Genomic DNA, 25,137 nt, shown 5'->3' on the forward strand with positions numbered 1-25,137 from the left:
GAGTGAGATGGTGAAAGGCTAGCTGGTGACAGAAGAACAAGACAGGCTGGACTGTGTAGGTCCAGTGGGTCAGGATAACCGATCCAAATACCAGGCTAATGTGTACAGCAGGGAGCATGTTGTGATCAATGCACACTACATGACAAAATAATGCAATGTATAAAAAGCTGTACACATGCACAGAATGAAGCCATAATGCAATGGGATGGCATGGGAGGTATGCTGTGTATTATAAACAAATCGCCTATTTTGGTGCATAACAAATACATTATTTTGCATATTTGTGATATTCTGACATACTTTTTTATTTGATTTCATGATATGTAATGGGACCCCAATAACAAAAAAAATGTTTCACAGGTTCTTAAATTACATGTATGTAGTATGTAGTATGTACAGAATTATCAACTGGTGCCTGTATCCATTTTTTGGAGTATATCAATGATTTTATATTATGTAAGGATTTTGTTTTGCTAATCTCAGGCTTTAACTGTACATTTAAGTAAAATAAGAACAGCAGTCACCAATGGTAGCTGCACTACTAAGTTGTGTGTGTGTGTGTGTGTGTGTGTGCGTGTGTGTGTATGTTTGGCTGAAAATAAATATATCAAATCACACATGTTAGAGCCAGAGCTGGAACAAAGCTGGAAGACTGTATTGTACCAATAAATCTCTTAGAAAGCAATGACGTGCAAAATGCCTACTTGAAGATACTGCCAGTATGATTTCTTTATGGAAGGTATAAATGCTCCTTTGTCTGAGACAGCATTTTGCATTCAATCATTTTTCTTAGAAACAAATCTGTTTTCTGTTTCCAAAGTTCTGCATTTGTCTCTTTTTGAGACATTGTGAGTTATCACAACTGTACTGGAAAAGGTACTGTAAAAATGAATTATAAAACCTATTAACGGTTAACAATTTACTACAGGCAAGTTCGACAAAGCCATATTTATTTCCCCACCGATAGAAAGTAAGCTGTTGACTCATAAAACCACAAGCTACTGTAGGTTTAAATAATGTAGGTACAGATTTCCCTACAGCGCACTGTGCCTACGACAGCAAGCCTGCAACAATGTGTCAGCATGTTTCATCAGGATCAGCCTTTTATTCAAGACCATGTTTATGCCAGTTAGAATGAAATGTATGAACAATTTCAGACTTTAAAATAAAAGTACAGGCTTGCATCACTAGCCTGATTTTTCCATCCAAACCTAGTGTAGCAGGAAAGTGCAACATATTGACCACCTCTAAAAACAGAGACAAAGTATTCACAGACTTCTGAAACCTTCTATAACAGAAATCAAATCAAATCATTCAACACATTTTTCAAGATGTGCTAGAATCCTATACAACAAGCACTTTATTTTACTCTTCACTGGTCAGGGCTGTGCTAAATGTACTCGCATTTTCACAAAAATGGAGACAAGGTCATTATATTTCATTTTAGTAAGACACACTTCCTGCTACATTTTATCATGACCCGCTCAAAAAGCCTTCTCTATCGATCTTATAAGATCTGAAAGAGGCACAGCTGCATAACCAATCCTCTCAAGTCTTTAGAGGGTTTTGAAATATTAACAAAAGAGCTTGCAGGTACATCATTTTGCAGCAGCAGCTATGGCAGCAGAGAGAAAATGTGTTTGAGTCCTACTATAAATCACACAATACAGCAACAACATTGCACATCCAGGGCTGGCTTGTCCCCCAGGCAACCTGACAGCAAAATCCCATCTTTACAGATGGCTCTCAGAGAGGATCTGTACATATGTATGTGGGAGAACGCTTTGTGTGTTTGTGTGTGTAACTTTGTTTTATTAATGAACGTGTAGTAATCAGACCCTGTGTCAAGCATTATCACTCTTTCACACTGTGTGTGCACACAATGGCAGGGGAAAAAGCTGATCATTTATTCAGTATATTTATTCAATAAAAAAAAAAAAATCCTTAGTCGGCTCAGGCTAATTTCATCCACTCCACTTCCCCTTAGATGAAAGAAGTAGGACTTACAGATCTTGTGCTTCCCTTTCATGGGGAATTTCACCAGCAGCTCCTGGGGGTTGGTGCAGATGAAGACGAATGGGGAGGCAGACTCCTCACAGGTATCAGGGAACTGCAGGGGTGGGGAGGACGAAGATAGAAAAGAACAGTTTAGCATCATCCTACACACTTGCATGTTAAATCTCATGATGCCCGCTATCATGGTAATCAATCTTTCAGTGAGTGTCTCTCTGTTTATACACCTTCATCAAGCGATATGTCGTCCATGCCTGATGTAACACTGCATGCCCAGACAGCAACTGATAGTTACAGTATGAGTCTCTCTGGGTTTTATGCACTATAATTGCACAACTAATGATGCAGTTCCTAATGAGAGCAGTCGCTCCACTTGTGAACTGCAAAGATTAAACCAGCACCAGAATCCAAGACCTCAAAAGTATTTTTTCAGACGTGGATATACACCCTGTCAAAAAGTCGAGAATCACACAAATACAATAGTTAAAGGAACACGCCGACTTATTGGGACTTTAGCTTATTCACCGTATCCCCCAGAGTTAGATGAGTCCATACATACCCTTCTCATCTCCGTGCGTGCTGTAACGCTGTCTGACAGCTCCACCGGTAGCTTAGCCTAGCACAGAACATGCAGGTGAATGGTTCCAGTAATCCTACTGCTCCGAATTGTGACAAAAGTGACAAAATAACGCCAACATTTTCCTATTTACATGTTGTGATTTGTATAGTCACAGCGTGTACAAAAAACAACGTAACATGAGACACAGCCATCTTCTAACCGTAAACAAACCGGGAACTATATTCTCAGACAGGCTTGCTGCAAAGCAAATCATTCCGCCCAAATACTATATTCTTCCGCCTGAGAATATAGTTCTTGGTTTGTTTACGGTTAGAAGATGGCTGTGTCTCATGTTACGTTGTTTTTTGTACAAGCTGTGACTCTACAAATCACAACATGTAAATAGGAACATGTTGGCGTTATTTTGTCACTTATTCGGAGCAGTAGGATTACTGGAACCATTCACCTGCATGTTCTGTGCTGGCCTGATGCCGCTGGAACCGTCAGACAGCCTTACAGCACGCACGGAGATGAGAAGGGTATGTATCGACTTGTCTAACTCTGAGGGTTACGGTGAATAAGCTAAATTCCCAATAAGTCGGCGTGTTCCTTTAAGACCATGGGTACACAATATTTATGTGTTCGTCTAGTAATTACACATAGGATCGTTAACTTCCAACACGTCAACATTTTTTAAAAGCTTAGTTCAAAATCTACAGAAATACATCACATTTAACCACATCCATGACATATTTATGCATACCATATAACATGCCATACCTCATCCCTCTAACGGAGAGGATGTTTTACAGCACACAATTGACAACAGCCCACAGCATACAGAGGCCTAGGGACAAGAGAACCCCCCCCCACCCCCCCGTGTTATTGATTGGTCTCTCAGGTGAGAGTATGGAATTGACTGACACAGTGACAAAGGAGTCATCTTTCCCATCACTGGCAGCCAACGGCTCTCAGCTCATCCAATTTCCTCCGGCGCTATCAGATAGTGCTCATGATTGCATCTAGCCAGCCAGGAAGCAGCTCTTTTCATGACAGCATGCTTCTCGCCCCTCACTTATTCACATGGTCTCTCTATCTTTCTCAAAGGAGCACTGAAGGTTGTGACAAATTTGGGGCTTTAAAGGGAAATCAACAGAGTCTGCAATCCATCTGTATGGTCCCTGACAAACTGGGGAGAGATGATAGAGATGTTTATTTCAGATTACAGTCCATGTCAGCCGGTGAGTGATAAAATATGTAAAAAGACATTGTTGGGGTACCTAAAAGAGCCCCTTGATTCCTCCTTCCAAACGGCACAGTGATTCCAATTAAATTACGTCTCCCAGTCAAGTATGCTGTCTCCAAGATAGACAATTCCCCTAACAGCCCTTGAAGCTAGCTATGATCTAGTATGAGTTTAAACAAGATGAAGGTTGTGAGTCCAGAAATGTAGTGTTATGGGATTAGGCTGGCTATGTTCTATATTTTTCTTATCCTCATCAAATCCCATGAAAAAATTAAAAAGTGCCATGTCGAGTTTTTTTTGTAAACAAACAAAGTTTCTGTTTATATTCGGTGTTAAACCATTGCGGTTTGTGCGAAACCATTGGCAGGAATGTGCATCGCGTCTGCCACATGCTTGTGCGTGTGCATTCTTGGGCACATGCAGAGAACAACCAAAACAGAGACACTCTGAAAATAATCGCTCCATATAGCACTAATAGTGGTCAAAAGCTCCACAGATACCTTTAAAACCAACAATGACTTAAAGGTGCTCTAAGCGATGTCACACGTTTTTTAGGCTACGAGTTTTTGTCACATAAGGCAAACATGAGCAAGCCTCACTATACGCTAGCTGCCTGTCCCCTGAACACACTGTAAAAAAACACGGTCTCTGTAGACAGCCCAGGCTCCACAAACGCCAACAAAAACAAACTGCGCCAACCTGCACCACCAAACACAACAAACAGTGTTCCAGCCAATAACCAACAAGAAGGATTTGGGGGTGGGGGTTAGATAGATAGATAGATAGATAGATTTTTTATTGATCCCAAAAAAATGGGAAATAACATTGTTGCAGCAGCAAAATTTCAGACACACAGCACACGTACAGAGTAAACATTAAATAATAGGAAAAAATATACATGAAATAATAATAAGTGCGTGGAAGGAGGGAGGGGACGGGATGAGGAGGAGGGAGGGGCGAGCTAGCCTCCGTTTTGTTTGACAATATTTCGAACGTCAACAAGTGACGTCATCCAACATCGCTTAGAGCACCTTTAATCTTACTGTCTTACTATTGACTGTGTAGCTAACTTTAGTGCTAAAACAATTAGTCAACTAATCAAATAGTCAACAGAAATGTGAGGATTTGCAATTTCATCATTGTATATTTTAATATGTTTGTGTTTTAGACTGTGGGTCAGACAAAACAAGCAATTTGTAGATGTGACCTTGGAACTTGTGTGTTGGTCTTATCATTTTGTTGACAGTAAGAAAAACGTAGAATAACTTTGGACAATCCCTGTCTACTCCAATACATACTGAGATAACAACTGAGGAACTAGTGTCCCACTGTAGCAACTTACTCATCAGATTATAAAGAAGGAATACCTTTTATCAACTAGCCAGAGGGGACATGCATTTCAACCTACAATGTAAAGATCGATCCTGTGAACTGTTTAAGACCAGTGAATATTTCTATAAAGCAATCATATAAAAAGTGCTGGGAAAAGAAAATCAATCATAACTAAGAAGAGAAGACAGAAGTAGTGATTAAAAGTGTGAATGAGAGATGATTCAAAATGAGGAAAGTAACATGAGGCACTTCCTGAAAAGATAAGTTGAGCCTCATTTGAGATAATTACAAAAACATCTGACGTTGCACAAGATGGCTGTATTGTCTGAGGTACTCAAAAAGACAAAATGGTGGTGGTCTTGCTAAATTCAGATGAAACGAGCATAGCTGCAGCCAGAGTTTGAGTGTGTTCATGTGAAACGCCGCCAGTTGCCTGCCTCTTTCATCCTCCATTAGCTAATTAGCATTTAAAGCTGTTGAATGTGCTGCTTTGCTTCACTACCTCCCCCACCTAATTGTTTCCATTCCATGTTAATCAAAAGGGCATGAAACATTGCGGTTGTGTGACAAGCAGGTTTGCTAAAGCCCTCCATATTCATCAGGAAGGATCTAATGTAGTCAGAGTGGACCTGCTTACAAATGCAATTAAAGTTGAGCTTGTTGAGAAACACAGGTAAGGAAGTAAGAAACTGTTAAGTGGAATTAGGTGAAAACGCTACGGGTGACAATGACAATCGCACTGAATTTAGTTGGAGGTGATCTGTGTCGGAAGTGTGCCGATTTCTCAGCATGGAAGGTCTGGGTCACAGCCCAAGGGCATTCTGGGTTGGGGGACCAATGTGTTTGACATGGGAGAGATCTGAGGGTGTATGTATAGTGTGACAGGTGCATTAAAAAGCCTCAGTGTGAATTGAGTATGACAGGTTGGTTGCTTCAGGCCAATTTACTTGGAGTTAGAAGTCTGACAATTGTGAGACAATGGACTCTGCCACTTCTACCAGCTCATAAACATGACTCATGCATCTGCTGCATGGCCGGCATCCAAACAGATTTCAGGAAAAAGATACAAATAGACCTTGACCTTGCCAGCATGGCAACTCATGATGAATCTAGTCCTCATTCATGTGTTTTCAACAAAAGTGCATTTTCGCTTTAGTTTTAACCCCTGATCAGATTGTGCGTAATTCATGTAGTTGGCTCACCTAAAGGAATAGGTCAACATTTTGGCAAATATGCTTTCTTGCTAAGAGTTTGAAGCTACCGCCAGAAGCCAATTAGTTTGACTTAGCATAAAGACCGGAAACAGGGGGACACAGCGAGATCTAGCACCTCTAAAGCATGCTAATAAACATGCTTTATAAATATGTATATTCATTACATGGCTTGGTTGAATTCTAATGTAGAATGTGGTCTGTTATTTTCTTGATAACAGACTGTTGCTAAGTATAACACACCGTTGCCATGCATAGCAGAGGGTTGCCATGGACGCAGTTCTGTTCACTCTGGAGGACAGCTATCAATCAATCCGCTGAAAGAAGTCCGGATAATTTATCAGCTGTGGCAAAAAGTGGGGAAACGTGGAGCAACTTCTGTCCTCCAATTAAAGCAATGACAGCAGATCTGGTGAGCGTCTATCGCTACATCTTTATATATACGGTCTATGATCGCTACGCAGTAACGTCAACCGTAGGGACAACAACGCTGTCACCATAGATATAGAACAATATCTATGGCTGTCACTGCCCGATGTGAGTCGAGTGCAGATGTGAGTCGCGCATGCTCAGATTTAAACGGTTTACGGCATAACGTGTCATACTGAAATTTGTGAAATCCATAAAATAATAAACTTTTCTCTTTACATACAATAACAGAAGATGGAAATCATTTCAAAAGACGTTTTAGCTATCTAGCCCGATTGTTTGATTGCTAACGTTAGCTCAAAACGCCATTCAAGTGAAAGCCTTTGTTGTGTTTGATTGCTAACTTGTAGCCAGCAGTGAACGAACTTCGTTGTAGGTCCATTTTTACTGTATTGACGTTACAGAAGTCTGTTGTTAGCATCTTGTAGGCTACTTGTCGCAAAGTGATGCATGCGCAACTCACGTCTGCACTCGACTCACATCGGGCAGTGACAGCGCTAATTAGCTAGCTTACATTGCAACATGTTTACGTTACAGGTGTGTCAACATGCAGCGGCTGTGCAAAAAGGAAATGAGATGAATGAGGACATAAACGTCAACATAAATATACCCAAAGAAGCCATTTACCGTGTCTCACTTCACCATCAACGGGAATGTTCAGTTTAATGTGAATTAGAGCAGCCGATAGCCCGCTAGCTCACTACAACGCGTCAGCTAATGTTGTGTCAATTCCTGCAGTGATTAAAACAGCAGCTGGGTAATTTGTCCACCACGGCAGCACCCCATAAAATATACGGCTACTACCACAGCCCGTAAGGTGGTGTTGCGTAATAGACGAAGGGTTGCATTAAACAGCTACAGAGTTTACGTTGCTATGGACGCAGGATTCCAACCGTAGAGATGGAACGGACTATTTTCTTTAGCGGAAGCAATACAATCGAATTTAAATCAATAAACTCCTTTTTAAATCAATATTTTGTGTCCAATTATTGATTTATTTGGTAAGTAGCCATGTAATAAGCGGGATAATGTAGAGCGAGGCGGTTGTTATAGCGAATACAACCCCTTCAGGTTGATTCAAGACCGCTTTGCTTCGCGTCGGGGTCCTGATCACCCTGTCTGAGTTGTATTCGCTAGAACAACCGCCTCGCTCTACATTATCCCTTACGTATATAATATAAATATGCTTTTTTTATCCTTACAATAACCAAAGTTTAAAAAACATGTTGTGGCTTTATGGAAGGCTGTACATCCTGGGCCACCTGCAGCGTCAAGTTCACTTCAGCACCTGTGCATCAAGTGCTCATGTCCCCTCCACCTCAGACAAGCCCAGCGATCATCAGCATCAAGTTGACCTGTCCTCTCAACCTCAGCACTTCCCAACAATAGACCATCTGTTTTAACTGACAAGGTAAGAACAGAGTTTGTTCACAGAGGACAATCCTTGTGGGAACTCAGTAGAGCTATATTGATCATATTACACTGAAGTTTCTGTAATATAGTTATTTTGTCCAAAACTCATATATATATTAATACCTTTTTTAAGTTTGCCCTGGTTTCTTTAATGTTGTATTTTGCACAATATCTTATTTGTATTGTATTTATAATTCTTTTGATGTCACTTGTTAATTTAATACTGTTTTTGTGTGTGAGAAAAGAACACACTGCCTCATTATTTATTGATATTACTAATGATTGGTCCCTCTGGACCTTCGTCAAGAGTTGTGTTGTATGTGTGTATGCAGGGTTCAAAACTAGCACCATACACCAGCCAAATGCTGGTAAAATATGTAAGTGGCTGGTAGATTTTCCTCATTCACCAGCCAAAAAAAACAATGGTAATCTATTGAGTGGCTGGTACATTAAAATTTGAACATTCACTAAAAATTTAATTTTGAACCCTGTGTGTATGTTTCTTAAATAAAAATGACCTCAAAGACAAAGCTATGCAGCTACTGTGTGAGTTTATGAACACAATGACGGGAATTGGCTGCAATGCAAGGGGCACCAGCTAAAATCTTGCCTAGGGCACCAAATTGGTAACGGCCGGCTTTGGCTGGGATCAAACCAGAGGGGATTCAACATAAAACCAACTGTAATAAGATGAAATTAACAAGTTCATTGGAAAAAGGAAAAAAGGGATGGCGGGGAAGCCTTTGGCTATGAAAATAACAGTGGCTTAAAGTGCAATGAGAGGCCACAGTGTTCCTATTGCTTACATCCTTATAATAAAGTAAAAAGCACTTTTTTAGACATTGAGTCTTTTATCAGCTTCCCTTCCTAAACACATCATATGGCTTCTATACACTGTACTGTTCATTTTTAGTACAGTCCAATATACCATGAGTTCCTACCAACATTTGATGAAAACAACATCCATCTTAATAAAACCAACTAATACAGAGCCAGGGTTTGACAGCAGGAACACAAACCTTTGAGTCCAAGCTTGTCAAGTAACAGCTCAACAAGCCAACACTGTTCCCTCTCCTCTCTCTACAGTGTCTCTCTCTCTGGCTCTTTTCAGCTGCTGTCGGCAATTAAGGGCAGCAGAGACAAGTAATCTCCTTCTGGGCGACAGGGCCAGACCAGAACAGGCATGTGGAGTGGGCTGTGCAGTCGGGGAGGGGGGAGGTTGGGGGGACTGCGAGGCTGGCCTCAGCACTAGCCAGGCCCTGCTTGGCTGCACTCAATCTCAGCCCAATAAAAAGCCCTTCATTGGCAGGGTGCAACTGAGCCAGACGGGCTGGGAGCATGTGGCTTTTAAAAATGAGGAGGGTGGAATAAGGGGGGAGGGAGGCAGAGAATGAGAAGGGGAGAACCAGAGAGTAAAAATGAGGACTATGATTCTGTAAGAAAGACGGATAATAAGAGTATAAGGTGAGAGAGAAAACACAGAGGCAGAGATTTTGATAGATAGGGAACTACACAAAGCCAACTGTGTCTTCCCAGAAAGGACACTTTTGAAATACTGCTTAGCCAGGTCTGTGAGGGCTGGTTTCACCCTGGGAATGGAGAAACAGATGGGTTGTCTCTGAGCTATGGGTTACATGTGGGAGGTGAAAAGGGCTGTTGTTGGGAACTGTATGCAACAGCAATCGTTCGCCAATCGTTCTTTAATCTATCGTGTTCACCAAACAACACAAGCCTGTTTCTGGCATTCATTAACCCTCAAACAAATGCAGCTGCCCTCAGGAAACTGTACTGTAACTGCCTTTCAGCTTTTTGCACGCACTAAGTGTATTATTTGTTTTTCCATCGCTGCACAGCACAGGATGAGAGCACACACACAGACATGAAAACGTGTACTGTTCATGTATGTACGGTATAATGTGTCACCAGTCAACACTGACTACAAAATTGCAAAACTGCAGATGACATCCTCAAAACAAATTGTTGTATTTACTTATTCCACTAAAGTTACTAGTTGAAATCATAATTTTGTAAATTTGTCTCATAGGCTTGTGTTAATGTGTCTTTACCATTATATATTCATGTTGCAACTTATGGGAAAGTCGTGACTCAAATCAGCTATCAGTTATAAGCCTCTATTTGGGTCAGCAAGCATAAACGTTACACCGTAAATTATCAAATAGGGTACAAGGCTTTCATTCACCTTAACTGAAGAGAGAAGCAGGCATTTATTTTAAGGCTATTATGACAGACGGGCCTTTATTTCTTATTGTCTGTTTTATATATGTTTTTGAGCGACTTTAGTAAGAATCCTCTCTGCTTTCGGATTTCCTTCCATCTGTTGTTTGCTGTTAATGCAAACTCATTCCTCCATCTGTTTCACATTAAAAGGCCTTCCAGCGGTTTCAGGAGAAATAATCTTTTCACGTCACATTTACTGTGAAACATCTGCAGGAAGTGTTGAGTTTCATTAAGAGCAGCTTAACATCATGAAAGGCGGCAAAGTAGAGTTGATCAGGATGAGTGAAACAGTGAGTGAGAACAGCGTTTTCTGAGTCAACGAGAAAAAGAGCAACAGCATTAAGAGCATATCGCCTGACTGTGTTGCACTGATGACAGTCATGGTGTAAAAACGGAAATCGGGCAGAAATGATCACGCCGGCCATTACAGTACATGTACCACTCATGTTGTATTTTACTTCTCTTCCCCTGGTCTTTACTTATTTTATCATTTCAATACTAGCTTTTATTTATGAATTAAATGTAACTTAGTTAAAACAGGACTAAAAAGCATCTTTTGGTTCCAGATCTTTCCAACCTCAGGCTTGCACAGGTTTATTGGTATAATAATTAGTAATACCATTGTGCTCATTATTGTTTGTCAGCGTATTAGAGGTGACCTGCCATTGCTAAGTCAAAACTATCCGTGGTAACTCAATAGATATTTAAAGAACAGCTCAGGTGGATTGAAATATTTTGTTAACTAGTTTATCATGGTAACAAAGAGACTCAACTGAAACGTATCATGTAAACAGCTTAACACAGACAGGATCTCTACTGGAGTATGGCAAACAGCCAAATTACACCATGCATGTAGCCAGAAGCATAATTGATTCCATTTTCCTTTTAGAATTCAGTTGAACATTGTGTTTCGTTTCTCAGCCACATAATCCCTTTCCTGAAAAACAAGGCCAAATCATCTCATATGCATTTATCATAATCTCTATTTCAATAATTTTTTATCAACTGGCATCTTTTTACATTATTAGAAATGTTGTAATCTTTGTATAATGGGCCATTGAAATGCAAGGACTTCTTTTTAAAAATAACTGCTATGCTCATGCCTAAAATTCCTGTTGTACAGAGCATACAATCGGAACCTGACAAATTAATTATTCTTCCCTGAAAGAACCAAGTTGGCCGGACTTATTGCACGGTCCAAATTTGTATTAAAGCTATAGTGCGTAGTTGCTGCTGCCCCCATGAAGAATTCTAAGTAATGACAACAATAACTGTCCACATGAATGTAACAGACATTCATTAATATCAAAAAGTTACGCACTAAAGCTTTAAGTACTCATTTATTAGTTGCAATCTAAAATAACCTAACTGCTAACTTATCTTTACATTTAGCTACAGGGACCACCACATGCCCAACGCATTTTCAGACACCTTTTACAACCCCTTTAAAAACTGGAAACGTAGGTGCAAACATATGTACCCTCAGCCAGTACGGACACCGTCTTTGAATTACACTGGTGCCATTTGACATTAACCCAAAGCAATGCGAACCTTATCCTTCCAAACAGGCAGCTAGTGCAGCTCACTTTGTCCCTTTTTATTGGAGCTCAGGCACACTGAGTTGCACGGTGATGATTAAAAATGTAACATACTCCTTCACCTACAGAATCAACTGGTGTCAAGTTTGGAGAGTGAACATAAATTATCTAGGAGTGTCCAAAACTGGCTCCTGAATTTTTACATTATTAATACCCTCAACACAACGAGAGACATGTCTCATTATTAGAAGCTCAGCACCAGTGCCACGATTTTCCAATTACTGCCACCGAGTCTGTCTGCTCAACTGCAAAAAACACATTTCCTTTGCCTTAACAAAGCTCCCTGTTTCAGTACAACTAAAAAGGTCAGTTCACACATTTTGTACTGAAAAAATGTAAAATCCAGAGTTACAACATACATTTGTAATTCATCTTAAAGTACAAACCTACATATGCCGTTTGTATCTAAGAGTACAAACAGCATGTGCAAGTTTTCATCACTGCAATGTGACACGTGCATTGAACTATCAAGAGAGTAATCTCGGCAGGAATTACTGATATTAACTGTGATGTCTTGGTGTATTTGTACTGTGGTGTTTAGTTGAAGAACCAACTCTGCATGTCAGCAATTAAGGCTCATTATTGTCTTGATGTAAATGACTTCAAGCTGTCACCAGCCCACCATCACACTATTAAAATTCCCTGAAAGTCTGAGGAGCAAGAGGTATTAAATGTATTTTGCTACTCCACTGCTTCATGAGCATAACAATTTCTATGACAATAACTTCACCTCCTGCAGTGGCCCTCAGGCAAGAAGAAAACAAGACTGTCACACACACATTTCTTTTTAGACTTTTTTTGAAACTTTCCAAGGACAAGGGTTCTCTCTTGTAGTCACAGTTCTCACAGTTAAGCTTCTGTTTGACTAATACAGGACTCTTTCGAACCTGAAAAAACAAAAAGATTTCTAATGTGAGGCGGAAAATAGCATTTTGAAAAAAAACGACGGATTGTAGAACACTGAAATAGTGAGAAAATATTAAGCAATGTTTAAAGGGCAACTATTATATAGCATTTTCAGGATTATATTTGCATTTTGTGTTTGTACTAGAACATGTTTACATGCTTTAATGTTAAAAAAACACTTTATTTTTCTCATACTGCCCATGGCTGCTGCACCTGTATTCACCCTCTGTAGGAGCGCCTGTCTCTTTAATCCCTCCTCCCGAAAAAGCCCAGTCTGCTCTGATTGGCCAGCCCGCTTCCTAGAAACTCCCAAGGGGGGAAGCGAGCGTCCACAAAGCGTAGCTCCTACGGACAGGATACATACGGGTGCTTGAAATCCTTGAAAATGCTTGAATTTTGATGTTGTGTTTTCAAGGTTTGAAAAGTGCTTACATTTTGGATAAAATGCTTAAAAATGCTTGAAATTGTAACTGTATTTCTTTCACGACAAATACCTATCTGACTGAATAGTTCGTTTATTAAATAGAGAAATAAAATGTTGGAGAGCTTAAACTGAAACCTGCTCGCTTGTGCATGTGTGACTGCGATCTGCAGGTCTGCGGTCTGTTTCCATATGTGACTCCGCCCCCTGTACAGGTCCTATCCCCTGACCAATCGGCTATCCTAACCTTAACCACTCAAGGTAAAATGCCTAACCCCAACCAATCGAGCTGCTTCGTAGGGCGGGTCTTGGCGTGGCCATAGTGGGATTTGTAATATCCCATAACAATATAATATGTAGGTTGTCGTTTCAATGAACGTTGGCTGGAAGATGAAAAATACAAAAAAAAAAAAAGAAAAGAAAAATGCCTCTTGTAAAGTCTGCGAAAAAGACGTGCAGCTTTTCACAATGGGCGAGTCTGCGCTCTCGAGTCACATGAAGGGTAAGGCATAGACTTTTCAAGTTAGCCAACTGAAGTAGCCTACTTTTCACGTTAGCGCCTATTTGTTTACGCTAGTAACTGCTAGCTAGGAATTCGCAGGCTAAGTGACTGAGAGTACTTGGTGTGATAATGTAATGTTAGTGTAACCAAGGGTTTCTTATACTGTCTAGATTCAGGTTTGGCTGTAAAATAAAGACACAGGCTTCCAATGCTGGAACCAAGACGGCACTGCACGTCTCACTTTATTCAACCCCGACACAGTCAAATGTCAAAAAATACTACACTTTATTCACTTCCGTTTTTCCCGTCACAATAAAAGCTCTATGTTTACTGTAACTTTCTCTTAAGTCTCAACTAAGAGGTTACACAATAAAATACCTTACATTAGTATTGCATGTCCGTTATGCCACGTTCATTTGTGGAATATGCAATGAACATAGCCAAAGTTAACTGTAACGTTAATTACCCACAAATTAAAACCTGCAAACGTTAGCCCAGTGCATAACAACGTGTCAGATGGAGTGTCATACAATGATACAAGTAGCCTACTGTAAGGTTGAGGATGGCAATATTTACAGTGCCTGTGCACTGTCAGTCTTCTGGGTTAAAATGGAATTACAGGTTGTTGTTGTTGTTGTTGTTGTTGTTGCACTGTCTCAGATTTTGTTCAAACCATGTCTCATCAAGAATGTGTCCCAAAACCAAGGCCTGTAAAATATTTCTGTTCAAATCCTATGTCTTCATATTTTCAGCCCTTGAAATTACTTCAGTTTTACAGCCTGAAAATCACATTATCTGGGAAGCAATATTTGGACATTAATATAATGAAAAGTATTATTCATAGGCAGCCCAAACTTTGTAGGGTGGAAGACAAACGTGTCAATATGACTGAACCACTACAAGTTTGTACGGCATGCCCTAGATTTGGAAAAAAGTGTGAAAAGACTGACATTAAGGGTAGCATAAACTTTGAGCAAAATCTAAGAGGGTGCAGCAACTATTTTCCTGGATTTAGTCTGATTTGACACAGAATGACCCAGCTGCATGTCATTTGGCTCAAATCCTCCCACTCAGTGCTCCTCTCCCTAGCTGTCTTACTGTATGTTATGTTATGAACCATGAAGAGATTAAACATTTTAAAAGGTGATAATTCAGGGTTAGTGAAGTGAACCTGTCGAGTGATTTTGTTTGGGGTAATTGTTTTTACATTGACTCAGGCAGGTTAGATAGCAAGCAAAGTCTACTTAGACAGTGATACATTTTGAAAAATAAAACTTGTGTTTTGCTTAAATATCTGATCCTTCTGCTATTACGAAACACAATTGTGGCTGTTTATAGCATTATCTCTTTTAATGTGATAAAAACACTAAATAATAATTTTGACTATGTATTGGTATGTCATTAAGGTAAGGTGCTGGAAAAAACTTTAAAATGGACCTTGAAAGTGCTTGAAAAGTGCTTGAATTTGACCTTGGAAAAGGTGTACGAACCCCGTACGGAGCCATTTTGTTGCTATCAAGCCATCACCTGCCGTTAGCATCCCATTGACTGCCATTCATTTTGGCGCCACTTTGACAACGAATAACTTTACATCTGAAGCGTTTAAAGACTCTATTTGTCCATTGTTTATTTCTAAAGAAACACGACAATGTATAAAAGGCTCCATTACCTTGTATCTCACGTTATGGCTCCGTAGCAGACGATTTTGTAAAAATAGGCTAACGATTGTGTCATAACTACGCGACTTACTGTCGCATAGTAGAGGAATTACCGTACAGGAGAAGCTCGCAGGCAGTTTGGACTTACATTAAGCTGGTTAAGTTTAATTACTAATGTTAACTAGCATTTTAGTTAGCAATAATTAGCCTGTGCCTATGTTATCTCCTTACATATACCTACGCTCTCCATCTCTGCAAGATTCGGACTTTCAGACAGGTTGCTCACGTCACATCTACGTCGGCAAGCTCAGTAACGCTCAGCGCTCACTGGAAAACTGCTTCTAATATACTTCACTGGTCTCCGTAGAAAACAACGGCGTCACTTTGTCCACTTATTTAACGGTCTATGGAAACTCCGGAGCCTCCGTCCGTGTTTCGCTAGCTAGCTAGTTGAAGCTGGAGCTACTGCAACGGAGTATATACTGTAGAAGGACTTTGTACTGTGAAAAATCACCAATAAAGGCTTCTAAACCAAATATTACACAACCGGACATGTCCCAGCAGTAAAATGACCGGAATTTGGGGCGAAATGACCAGCATTGGCCGAGATTACAGCTATGTCGCGTTAGCATGTAGCTACTTAATATATTGTAATGGAACGAAGCAGCACTTTCTAACGTCAAAAATCGCAGATAAAGGCTTCTGAACCAAACACTACCCAATCGGACATGTTCAGCAGAAATGCGACCCAAAATTGGGGAGAATTTAACAACGTTGGCAGCTCAGATGACATTGTTTACTGCCGTTAGCCATGTAGTTACATCCCGCAATGTTAACACCGCAGTGGCTTAAAAAAAAAATAACACTCCAGTCCTGCCTACTTGGAGCAGATGACCAATCATAGAAGATTGGCTTAGAGTTGCGCAAGACTTAGCCGAGAGTAGAAAAAACTGTTGGAACCAGTTTTCAGAATAGTTGGAAATCTGAATGTTTTAGCTCACAGGGATTTGTCTAAAATACGTTCACCTCGTTATTTATTGTTTTGTCCAAGTTTAACATGAAAATCCAACATTATAACACTGTACATATGACAGAAAACTCGGAAAAGCATAATATGTCCTCTTTAATAAAGTGTTTCAGAAGTTACAAATCCCAAACATGAAAAAAATAAGTGGATATCTGTATTAATAGAATTTCCCACAGTCAAACCCTTCTACTAGTAGAACGAACGAACACACACACACACACACACACACACACACACACACACACACACACACACACACACACACACACACACACACACACACACAGCAAGAACCCCTGGAGACAATTACCATGTCTGCTTTCAAACCTTGACATCAAAGAAAAATTCCAGGGAATCTTAGGCATTAAAACTTCTTATTTTCCACCACAATCTCCTTTTATCGGTGCCACAAATCCAGCTCTCCTTAACACAGGTGCCGTCAGCAAAAAGGCTTGTATTTTAAGTAAGGTAACAAACCACTTCACAGTGGGCATTTGATTTCATAATGTGGAAATTGAGAAGGACCGGGAGTTTATGAACATGTCTGCCTCTTAAGGTGAATATTTGCTTTGATATTCTGACACTGGGGTACAGCCCTCCCATCTGTGTTCACTCAGCCTCTGTGGGAAACAACTGTCTCTTCCCTCCTTCTCTCGAGGCTGGCAATAAGCGCGGTTTGAGTAAGGAGCACAGAAGGCAGTCCCTCGATTCTTATCAAAGGCAAGTTTTAGGTTTCTCTAAGCCCATGGGTTAGTGCTACAGCTTACAATAGATAAAATGATCCGACTGATACGTTCCGAGGGAGAACACAGTGAACTGTTAAACAGAAGGTGTTGCTCTGGAGCTATTTACAAGTAGTTTTCAATGTATGTTTACAGTTTTTCTAAGTGAGCTAAACATTTTTTTTAGGTTAGACGCAACTTGGAAATTAGATGGCTACTTGAATTTACTTGCACTAATACAGCCCTGAATAATCTCAGGCTCTGAACAATGAAGGCTTTAATTAAATAAAATAAGACAACTATTCCTTAGTTACCACTGCTATACCCATCTGTTTCCATCCTCGCGTGACAGATATGCACTTTACAATGATACGGTGGCAGATTTACTACTTGAAATTCAATGTAATTTTTTAACCAAAGGTCCCTCATTTCAAACAGAGGCAGCTTCTCATTTCTAGACCCCAAAATTAGAAATGTTATCAGCTGTAGTTAGCTCCGTGAGTTGGTTGAAAACGCTGTAGGCTGATCCATGTAGAAGAAATAAAGAAACAACATTGTTCTTGCATTCATCCAGAACTGCATGTGATAGTTGTGAACAGGTTTTTTTTTTTTTTTCACGCAACGAGTAACCCCACAAACTAATGTAGTTCCTTAATGATGTCTTCCTTGGCATTGGAAGTAACACTCTGTTACTACTGGTAGTAAGATAGGAAGCTGACAGCTTATGTTAAGAGTGGATAAACAAACTATCTAACCCATTCCTTACAAAAAAAATACCTACAGCCTTATTCACACCGCTTTAACATGTGGAAAAATCCAAAGCTTGACAAGCCCTAGTTATGACTGCCAACATATGAATGAGAAATGGCAGACTGATCTCATTAAGTGGCGTATGTATGACACGCAAATTCGTATGCCATTTTGGCATGTTATCAAGACGCATACTTGCTTTTTAGCGTGTTTATCAACGCCGTTTGGCCTCCATTGACTTACATGACCTTGCGATTGCGTGTGAATTTACGCCGTAGCGAGTAGTATGAAAGGGCGAAATCCATGTAGGGAGGTTGGTCGCGGTGGTGGATGGGTCAAACACAGGACTTTCACCTAGGAGACCAGGGATCGTGTCCCGCGTGTGATGTTTCCTTCATGTCCCGTGTGTCACGTTTCCTAAACTCAACCGTCGCTTTGTTCTTTTCCTAAACCCAACCCCGTTCTTCTTTTCCCAAACCCAACCCGCGTGTCATGTTTCCTAAACCCAACCGTAGATTTCTTCTTTTACTAAACCCAACCGGTTCTTCTTTTCCTAAACCCAACCCGTCCGCTGTATACGGCGCTCAAAATGCGTACAGATAACATGCCACTTGGCTTTAGAAAGTGGTGTGTATGTTTACGCGAAGTCATGATGTGACGCTGCAGACTGCCGTCCGCTGTATACAGCGTAGACATACATGCGGATAACTCAAAATGCGTACAGATAACACACCACTTGGCTTAAAGTGGCATGTATGTTTACACAAAGTCATGATATCACGTTGGAAATGGCCACCAATTCTGGTTACACTTTATACATAAAACACCAACAAACATTCTTTCTCTAGCAAGACCAGTAAAATTCATTGTATAAATACTTTTTGCCCATGCTTGGATTGTGGTTGTGTTGCAACTAGATTAAAAGATGTTCTTTCTGTGTAACAACTTCTTAGATCTTCTTAATCTTACATAACACAATACCTTTCTACATAAACGTTTCAGTACCAATCTGCTAGAGATGAAAGAGAAATAATATGTGCTTAAATATTATTCTATTGTCTTATCCAGCTGTCCTTTGAAGCTTAAATAGCTTATCACACTGTCTATTTGAACTTGAGTTCAGTGGAGAGGATGACTCAGTTACTTTTTGGCAATTCTAATATTATTACAGTGACGTCTGGACTCAAAGTGACTGATGAAACCGCTCCAGCTTTTAATTTAAATGGAAAAATTCTTCCACGGCATGACCAAGGATACAGTTCATTGGTGATAACATGCCTATGTTTTTTAAACACCCAGCACAGGCAACGAACAGTTTAAAGATATGTGAAGTGCCAGCATTATTAAAGTAATTATGCTGAATCTTATTCTCGCTACACTGACCACCAGAAATTTGAAAGGGAGAGAAAATGATGTTGCATGTAAATCAATCAATACTCTACTTCCCACACAGAGCCTGCCAAAGCATTTGATGGCAAATTGCCCAGTGGACCATGGCAGAAGAGCATGTGCTTCAAGAAATTTTACTAAATATGGCAAAGGAAAGAAATAGTGGAAGCTGGCAGCGAAGGGAGTAAGACTGTAAATTCCTTATTGATTCTCAATAGCTATTTTAATGATGCCAATATTTTACAATGACTCAATAGCATATTATGTTCAATTTAAATATATGCTTATAAAGCATATGGAGAATTCACAAAAGCATACTAACTGTGCTAAAATCTTTCCAGCCAAGAAAACGCTATTATAAGCCTCATGAGGTGGATAAAGCTGAACTATGATATGTGTTGCTGCTTGATTCGGAAACTGTTTGCTAATAAAATTTATTTATAGCTGTTAATTCATCTGTAAAAAATATGTCACTCAACTTTTTTTTTTCCTGTGGTCACATTTGCATTAACCTTCATCCTGGTCTATACACCTGTCCTTTACACATCCTATATATTTTTTGCATATTCTGCACTCAACCCATTCAGCCTCCTTTCTTTATGCAAAACAGCTATTTTGTATAATTTGTTTCGGTTTTTATTGTTTATTTCATATTAATGTTTAATATGTTTGTTAAATGTTTATGTATGCACCAATCACCAAGGCAAAATGTAACTTACTGTGGCAATAACCCCTTTTCTGATTCTAATTCTGATTTTTACCAGAAGATACCAACAAATCTCTCACAATCTCAACCATTGTTGCATCTAATACAGGAAATCACACATGAATGCATGTCAGTCTTTTTTTCAGCTGTGATTTTGTCTACCTATTAGAACGGAGCCACGTGGAATAATTCTACATCATTTTTATTTGTTATGTCATGTGACTGATGGTGTGTAAGTGCAGCAAAATGATCCTTGATTAAGCTTGAGAGCTTCATTGTGACATTTAAGGGAACTGCATGTGCATTTCATTTGGATTTTACTCTTATTAAAGAGTGAGCCGCTTTTTAAATAATCCATTCTAAGGTAATACAATAGTGTGTCTGTGAATACAGAATAGTCTTTCTGCGATTTCACCATTCACACCCTTCAGCTCTGAAGTTGAAAGCTGGCCCAGAAGAGTTGAAGGTACAGACATCTCAGCGAGACATCACTACACAAAGGGAAAGCACATCGTATTTGATGTTAATTCCGCTTGATCACAAGCAGGTACCTGGTGTATGGGGCAGCCTGTGAATTCTCTGCTTCCCTCAGCACATATCACCAGAGCCTCATTGACAATAACGATCACACTCCACTCCACATGCCATTTACATTTAAAATTTGATTCAATCTGGTACTTTTTTGCCCATGTTTGTTAGTGATTTCCTAGTCAGACCATTCATAAAAGGCACTGGCAATCTTCAGAAAACAAACACTAAATGCCCACTACAACAGCTGGCAGCACCTAGCTGGCACACAACATTACCTCTGAAAAGATCCCATTAATGTGTTGACAAAACAGATGATGGGACAAACTTGTTGCCAGTCTCATGCATTTCTACTTACTTATACAGAAAAACTTCTCTATGTAAATATATATATTTTTTTATATTATCTGACCCAAGCTGCTCTATGATCATCCAAAAGTTACAGTAGTTACATGTTTGAGGGTTAGACAGATGTAATCATTTTTTTCTAAGATAAGTGACAATAACCTGTGTAACAGACATTTGGCGAAGATGTTACAGATTCTGTTATGTGGGGGCATTCTGTAAAGGTGTTTCAAACAAGGAAACAAATGGTGAATGGTAGGGGATCGTACAAATGGAATTAAATATCAGTGATCAATATTCACCCTAATAAGAATGATTAGACTATCTCTATTAAGTAGAGTACAAAAAAATATTAAATATGGAAATATACATTCAAATAGTACAGATTAAAGAGAAATAAAGATTAAACATACTAATCTCAAATTCATTCACATTCGGTTGTTTTTGTTATTCATTTTCCTATCATTTTTTAGTGATTATATCCTGGGAATAAGTCAGACTCACTGGCTTGATAGGTAAATTGTTTTAAGTTTGCTGCAGAACAAAGAAAGATTAATGGCACTGGAAGCATGGGCGGCCTCCCTCGCCTCCCCCTCTTTCTCCGTACTTTCCTCCCCTCTGATGTCGCTAGTAGGAAGTTGCTGAGCAGACATGTCATCCAGCAGAGTACAACTGAGTTTGTAATCTCTGACCCTGCAGTGGCAGAGTCTCTCGCTCTCTGTCTCTCTGGTTCTCCCTCTCTAGGAGAGATACTTGTGGTTATAGTGCTGCTAGGTCGGGGCTCGGCTGGATAAAGATCTCTTCTTATATGAACACACACAGGCATGTGTGACATAAAGCAATTGCTTAGGCATGCCTGGGGAATGCTGGAACACAAGAACACTCAAAATCAGCTAGACGTAATAAGTGAAGTAATGCCTGTCCTCACATTTGGATGGAAACAGGCGTAAAGAATAATGATTAAATTAAGAGCTCTTCCAAATCTCGATAACACCATAGCAGGGAAACACGGTCCCCCACTGACTTTGCGCAAAGTACTTACTGACTGTGCCACACAACCTTCAAACATTTCCTTAATCCAAAACAGAAAACTGGCACAGACACACGCCTCACGAGGAGCCATTTTGGGGCATCAACAACAAACACCAGATGTGGAGATGGGAGATAAATGTCAAACATATTGATTCTATGCTTCATTAAGGCTTATTGTGGGGGGTTGGAGTTTGCCTGTGGCAAGGCACTAAACAGATCGCAACATTAAAATCTACGGAGGTCTCGTTTTTCCCGTTTTATGCAAACATTGTTTAACACAGTCGGGGTCATTATTTCAAAGAGAGCACAAACTGAGAAGCAGACGACAAAAAGGCTGTTCCAGTCACATCTGCTGGGACATAAATGAATTGCAAACATACCTATTCAAAAACAGCAACAGCTAAACATACTTTAACCACAAAATCACAGGCTTTTAAAGTCTGGCCTGTACCGGTTATAGTCCTTTGACTTAATTTTATTTTTTTCATTCTCTTTACTACGCTCCCTCTGTATATTTAGTAGTATTTGGAAGGTATAATTTATTTCTTCTATATATGCTATATTCACCATTGCTTAAAATGTGTTAGCAGGGAAGCGATACAGCTTGCTAAGAGAGTTCAGCCAATTCAGGAGTATTGCAAAGTACATTATTACCAGTAGCAATTTTAGCAAAATAACATGTAATAGTTGGTAATTGCTACCCTGACTCTTGAATAAAAACCATAAGTTTTCCTAGTAAGAATACAAAAGAATATCTTTTTTCACATTAGATTGTCTTATCATCAAACTCAATAAACAAATTACAAAACAACTGGTTAACTTAGTAGGTTTGATATTTCGTCATTCCTATTATGCAACAGTCAATAATATTAGTCAGAACTGTAATATTATGAGTACTTTGTAGTCTTTCCTGTGTAAGTTCTAAAGGACTGTACAGGAGTAATGACTACATAATGACTATGGCAAGAAAAATCCAGTTGAGAAGAGAAAAAAAAACATTTTACAGCTTAGAAATAAGTCACACGTTGAATAGGTCGGACTTAAGAGCAATAACAATCATATATTTTTTACAGAATAAAGAAAGATGAATTTGAACCTGTTTAGCATTGAGTCTAACACTTTATATAGCTTGGTATTCAGTTACCTCACTTTGATTCTGACTTATTTTCATCAACACTGCTGTCTTTCAGACCATCAAAGGAAGCTGTCAGAAATTACACATGCTGCCTTTATCTTTGTTCCACGTTCCTGTGATCAGCATACAGCAGTAGGAACAAGTCCTGTTAAATTATCAGAACAAAATGAAGGAGAGATAATAGAGGGGGCTTTAATGAAAGTTCCCCCAACACAAGAAACTGTGTAACATTCAATGAAGTAATCTACGGACATGAAGTGAAATTCAGTGTAAAAAAAAACAGTGTAGCAGGCCATTTCAAGTCTGGCAGATGGTTCTATGTATTTTTCATGCTGTTGAAAACCTGTGACTGAGGTTTGGTTGGTTGTCATCCAGTGCCTGGGGACTCTGGGCTGAATGCATTCTACACACTACTGCAGAATCACATGATGTCTGACCTCTCTGTCATGGCAAACTGCCCAGCAAGGAAAAGGGAGGAAGGGGAGGAATGTGGGTGTGTGTAACTGAGGGTTGTGCAGAAAGAGACAGCAGAGAGAAAGCAAGAGAGAACGATGCATAGTTGCATATAAGTGTGCACGTCTGTTCACTGAGCATAATCTGACTTCTCCACGAACACATACCCTTTCATAGCCCTGACCTGTAAAACATACTGTTCAAGAGAAAGAGGGGGAAAATATGAAGATGGAATGATGGGAGGGGGAGGGGAGCAACCACAGCTGCATTCACGCAATGTTACAGAGAAAGAGGGGGAAGAAAAAATAGCATTGCCTGACTTACCGTCCTTTGGAATGCATCCAATATATCCTTGTGTGTGTGTGTGTGTGTGTGTGTGTGTGTGTGTGTGTGTGTGTGTGTGTGTGCCTGTGCGTATGTGTGTGCGTGGCATGCTGGCAGGAAGGCTTTCAGCATATAAATATCACATTACCACACAAGGAAACACAGGCATCAGTCCGAGCTTCCAGTCGGCCTAACAAGCACAGGAGCTCCACTCTGGAGGTCAGAGGGAGAGCTTGCACAAATGGAATTCCATAGAAACCAGCACTTCTTTTAACAGATATGTGGTGTGCTGTACGCCTATGGTTTCTGTTATGTGGGGGTGGGTGGGTGGGGGGGAAATGAACGTCAAAAGTAACGATACCTAAGTGAAAACAGTTTGCTGATACTGTTACCTGAAACTGTGATTTAAAGTCAATGCTCATTTTACACAAAGTTTAGCAAACAAAATGCTGAGGGAACCAAGGTTATAATCGTTAACGAAAACTAACGAAATAACGAAAACTAGGTGGGAAAAATTAACTGAAATAAAAATAAAAATGAGGCATTACAAAAAAAACGATAACTAACTAAAACTGTAATGTCTGTTTGCAAAGCTAACTAAAATAAAATAAAATTATCGAGTAAATGTCCTTAGTTTTCGTCTTTTTCAATGTCTTTCATAGAGCAAATAACGTTATATCTTTCCGACCATGACATTTCCCGTAGACGTGTATAGTTTCCGACTGGGAACCCAGAAATTCCGGCATTCCACGTGAAGGTGAACACAACATGTCCGTGCCCCTCGCCTGGCATCATGGCGGTACCGAAAGTCGGAAGAAAGTGGCAGAGTCCTTTTTGATTATGACTGTGTCAGATAAAAGCAAGTGCCTTGCAGTGGAAGGTGGTAAAATATGTGGACAATTTATTACAGGGAAAAATCCCACGAATTTGAAAGTAGCCTACATTTGAGAAGCGTGCACAAGGAGGCTAACCTAGCTTACCTTAACAAAGTAAAGGAGAACGCAAAGCCCCCTTTCCCCAAAATAGAAGCTACCCCCAGTGACGTTACGGGCATGGATGTACGGATACAGGGCCAGGCAGCATGACAGAGACAAACGCAGGACAGAGAACACTACAGGCGTGCTTTCATCGGCGACCTGATAGCTGCTGGTTAGTAAATACGCAGGAACACCAAAAGCGGGAGGACGCATGGGTTAATAT

At 39.9% G+C, this 25,137-nt stretch overlaps 1 protein-coding gene across 1 annotated transcript in view; it reads right to left on the reverse strand.

Annotated features, from left to right (window-relative positions):
* Window positions 1-25,137, reverse strand: part of trip4 (thyroid hormone receptor interactor 4) — an 89,150-nt gene that overhangs the window by 50,609 nt on the left and 13,404 nt on the right. Inside the window, exon 12 of the mRNA XM_031290044.2 lies at window positions 2,008-2,110. Within this exon, the coding sequence (XP_031145904.1) occupies window positions 2,008-2,110 (103 nt within the window). The remainder of the gene's footprint in view (window positions 1-2,007; window positions 2,111-25,137) is intronic.

The sequence above is a fragment of the Sander lucioperca genome, chromosome 3, assembly GCF_008315115.2.
Source record: "Sander lucioperca isolate FBNREF2018 chromosome 3, SLUC_FBN_1.2, whole genome shotgun sequence".
Taxonomy (NCBI): domain Eukaryota; kingdom Metazoa; phylum Chordata; class Actinopteri; order Perciformes; family Percidae; genus Sander; species Sander lucioperca.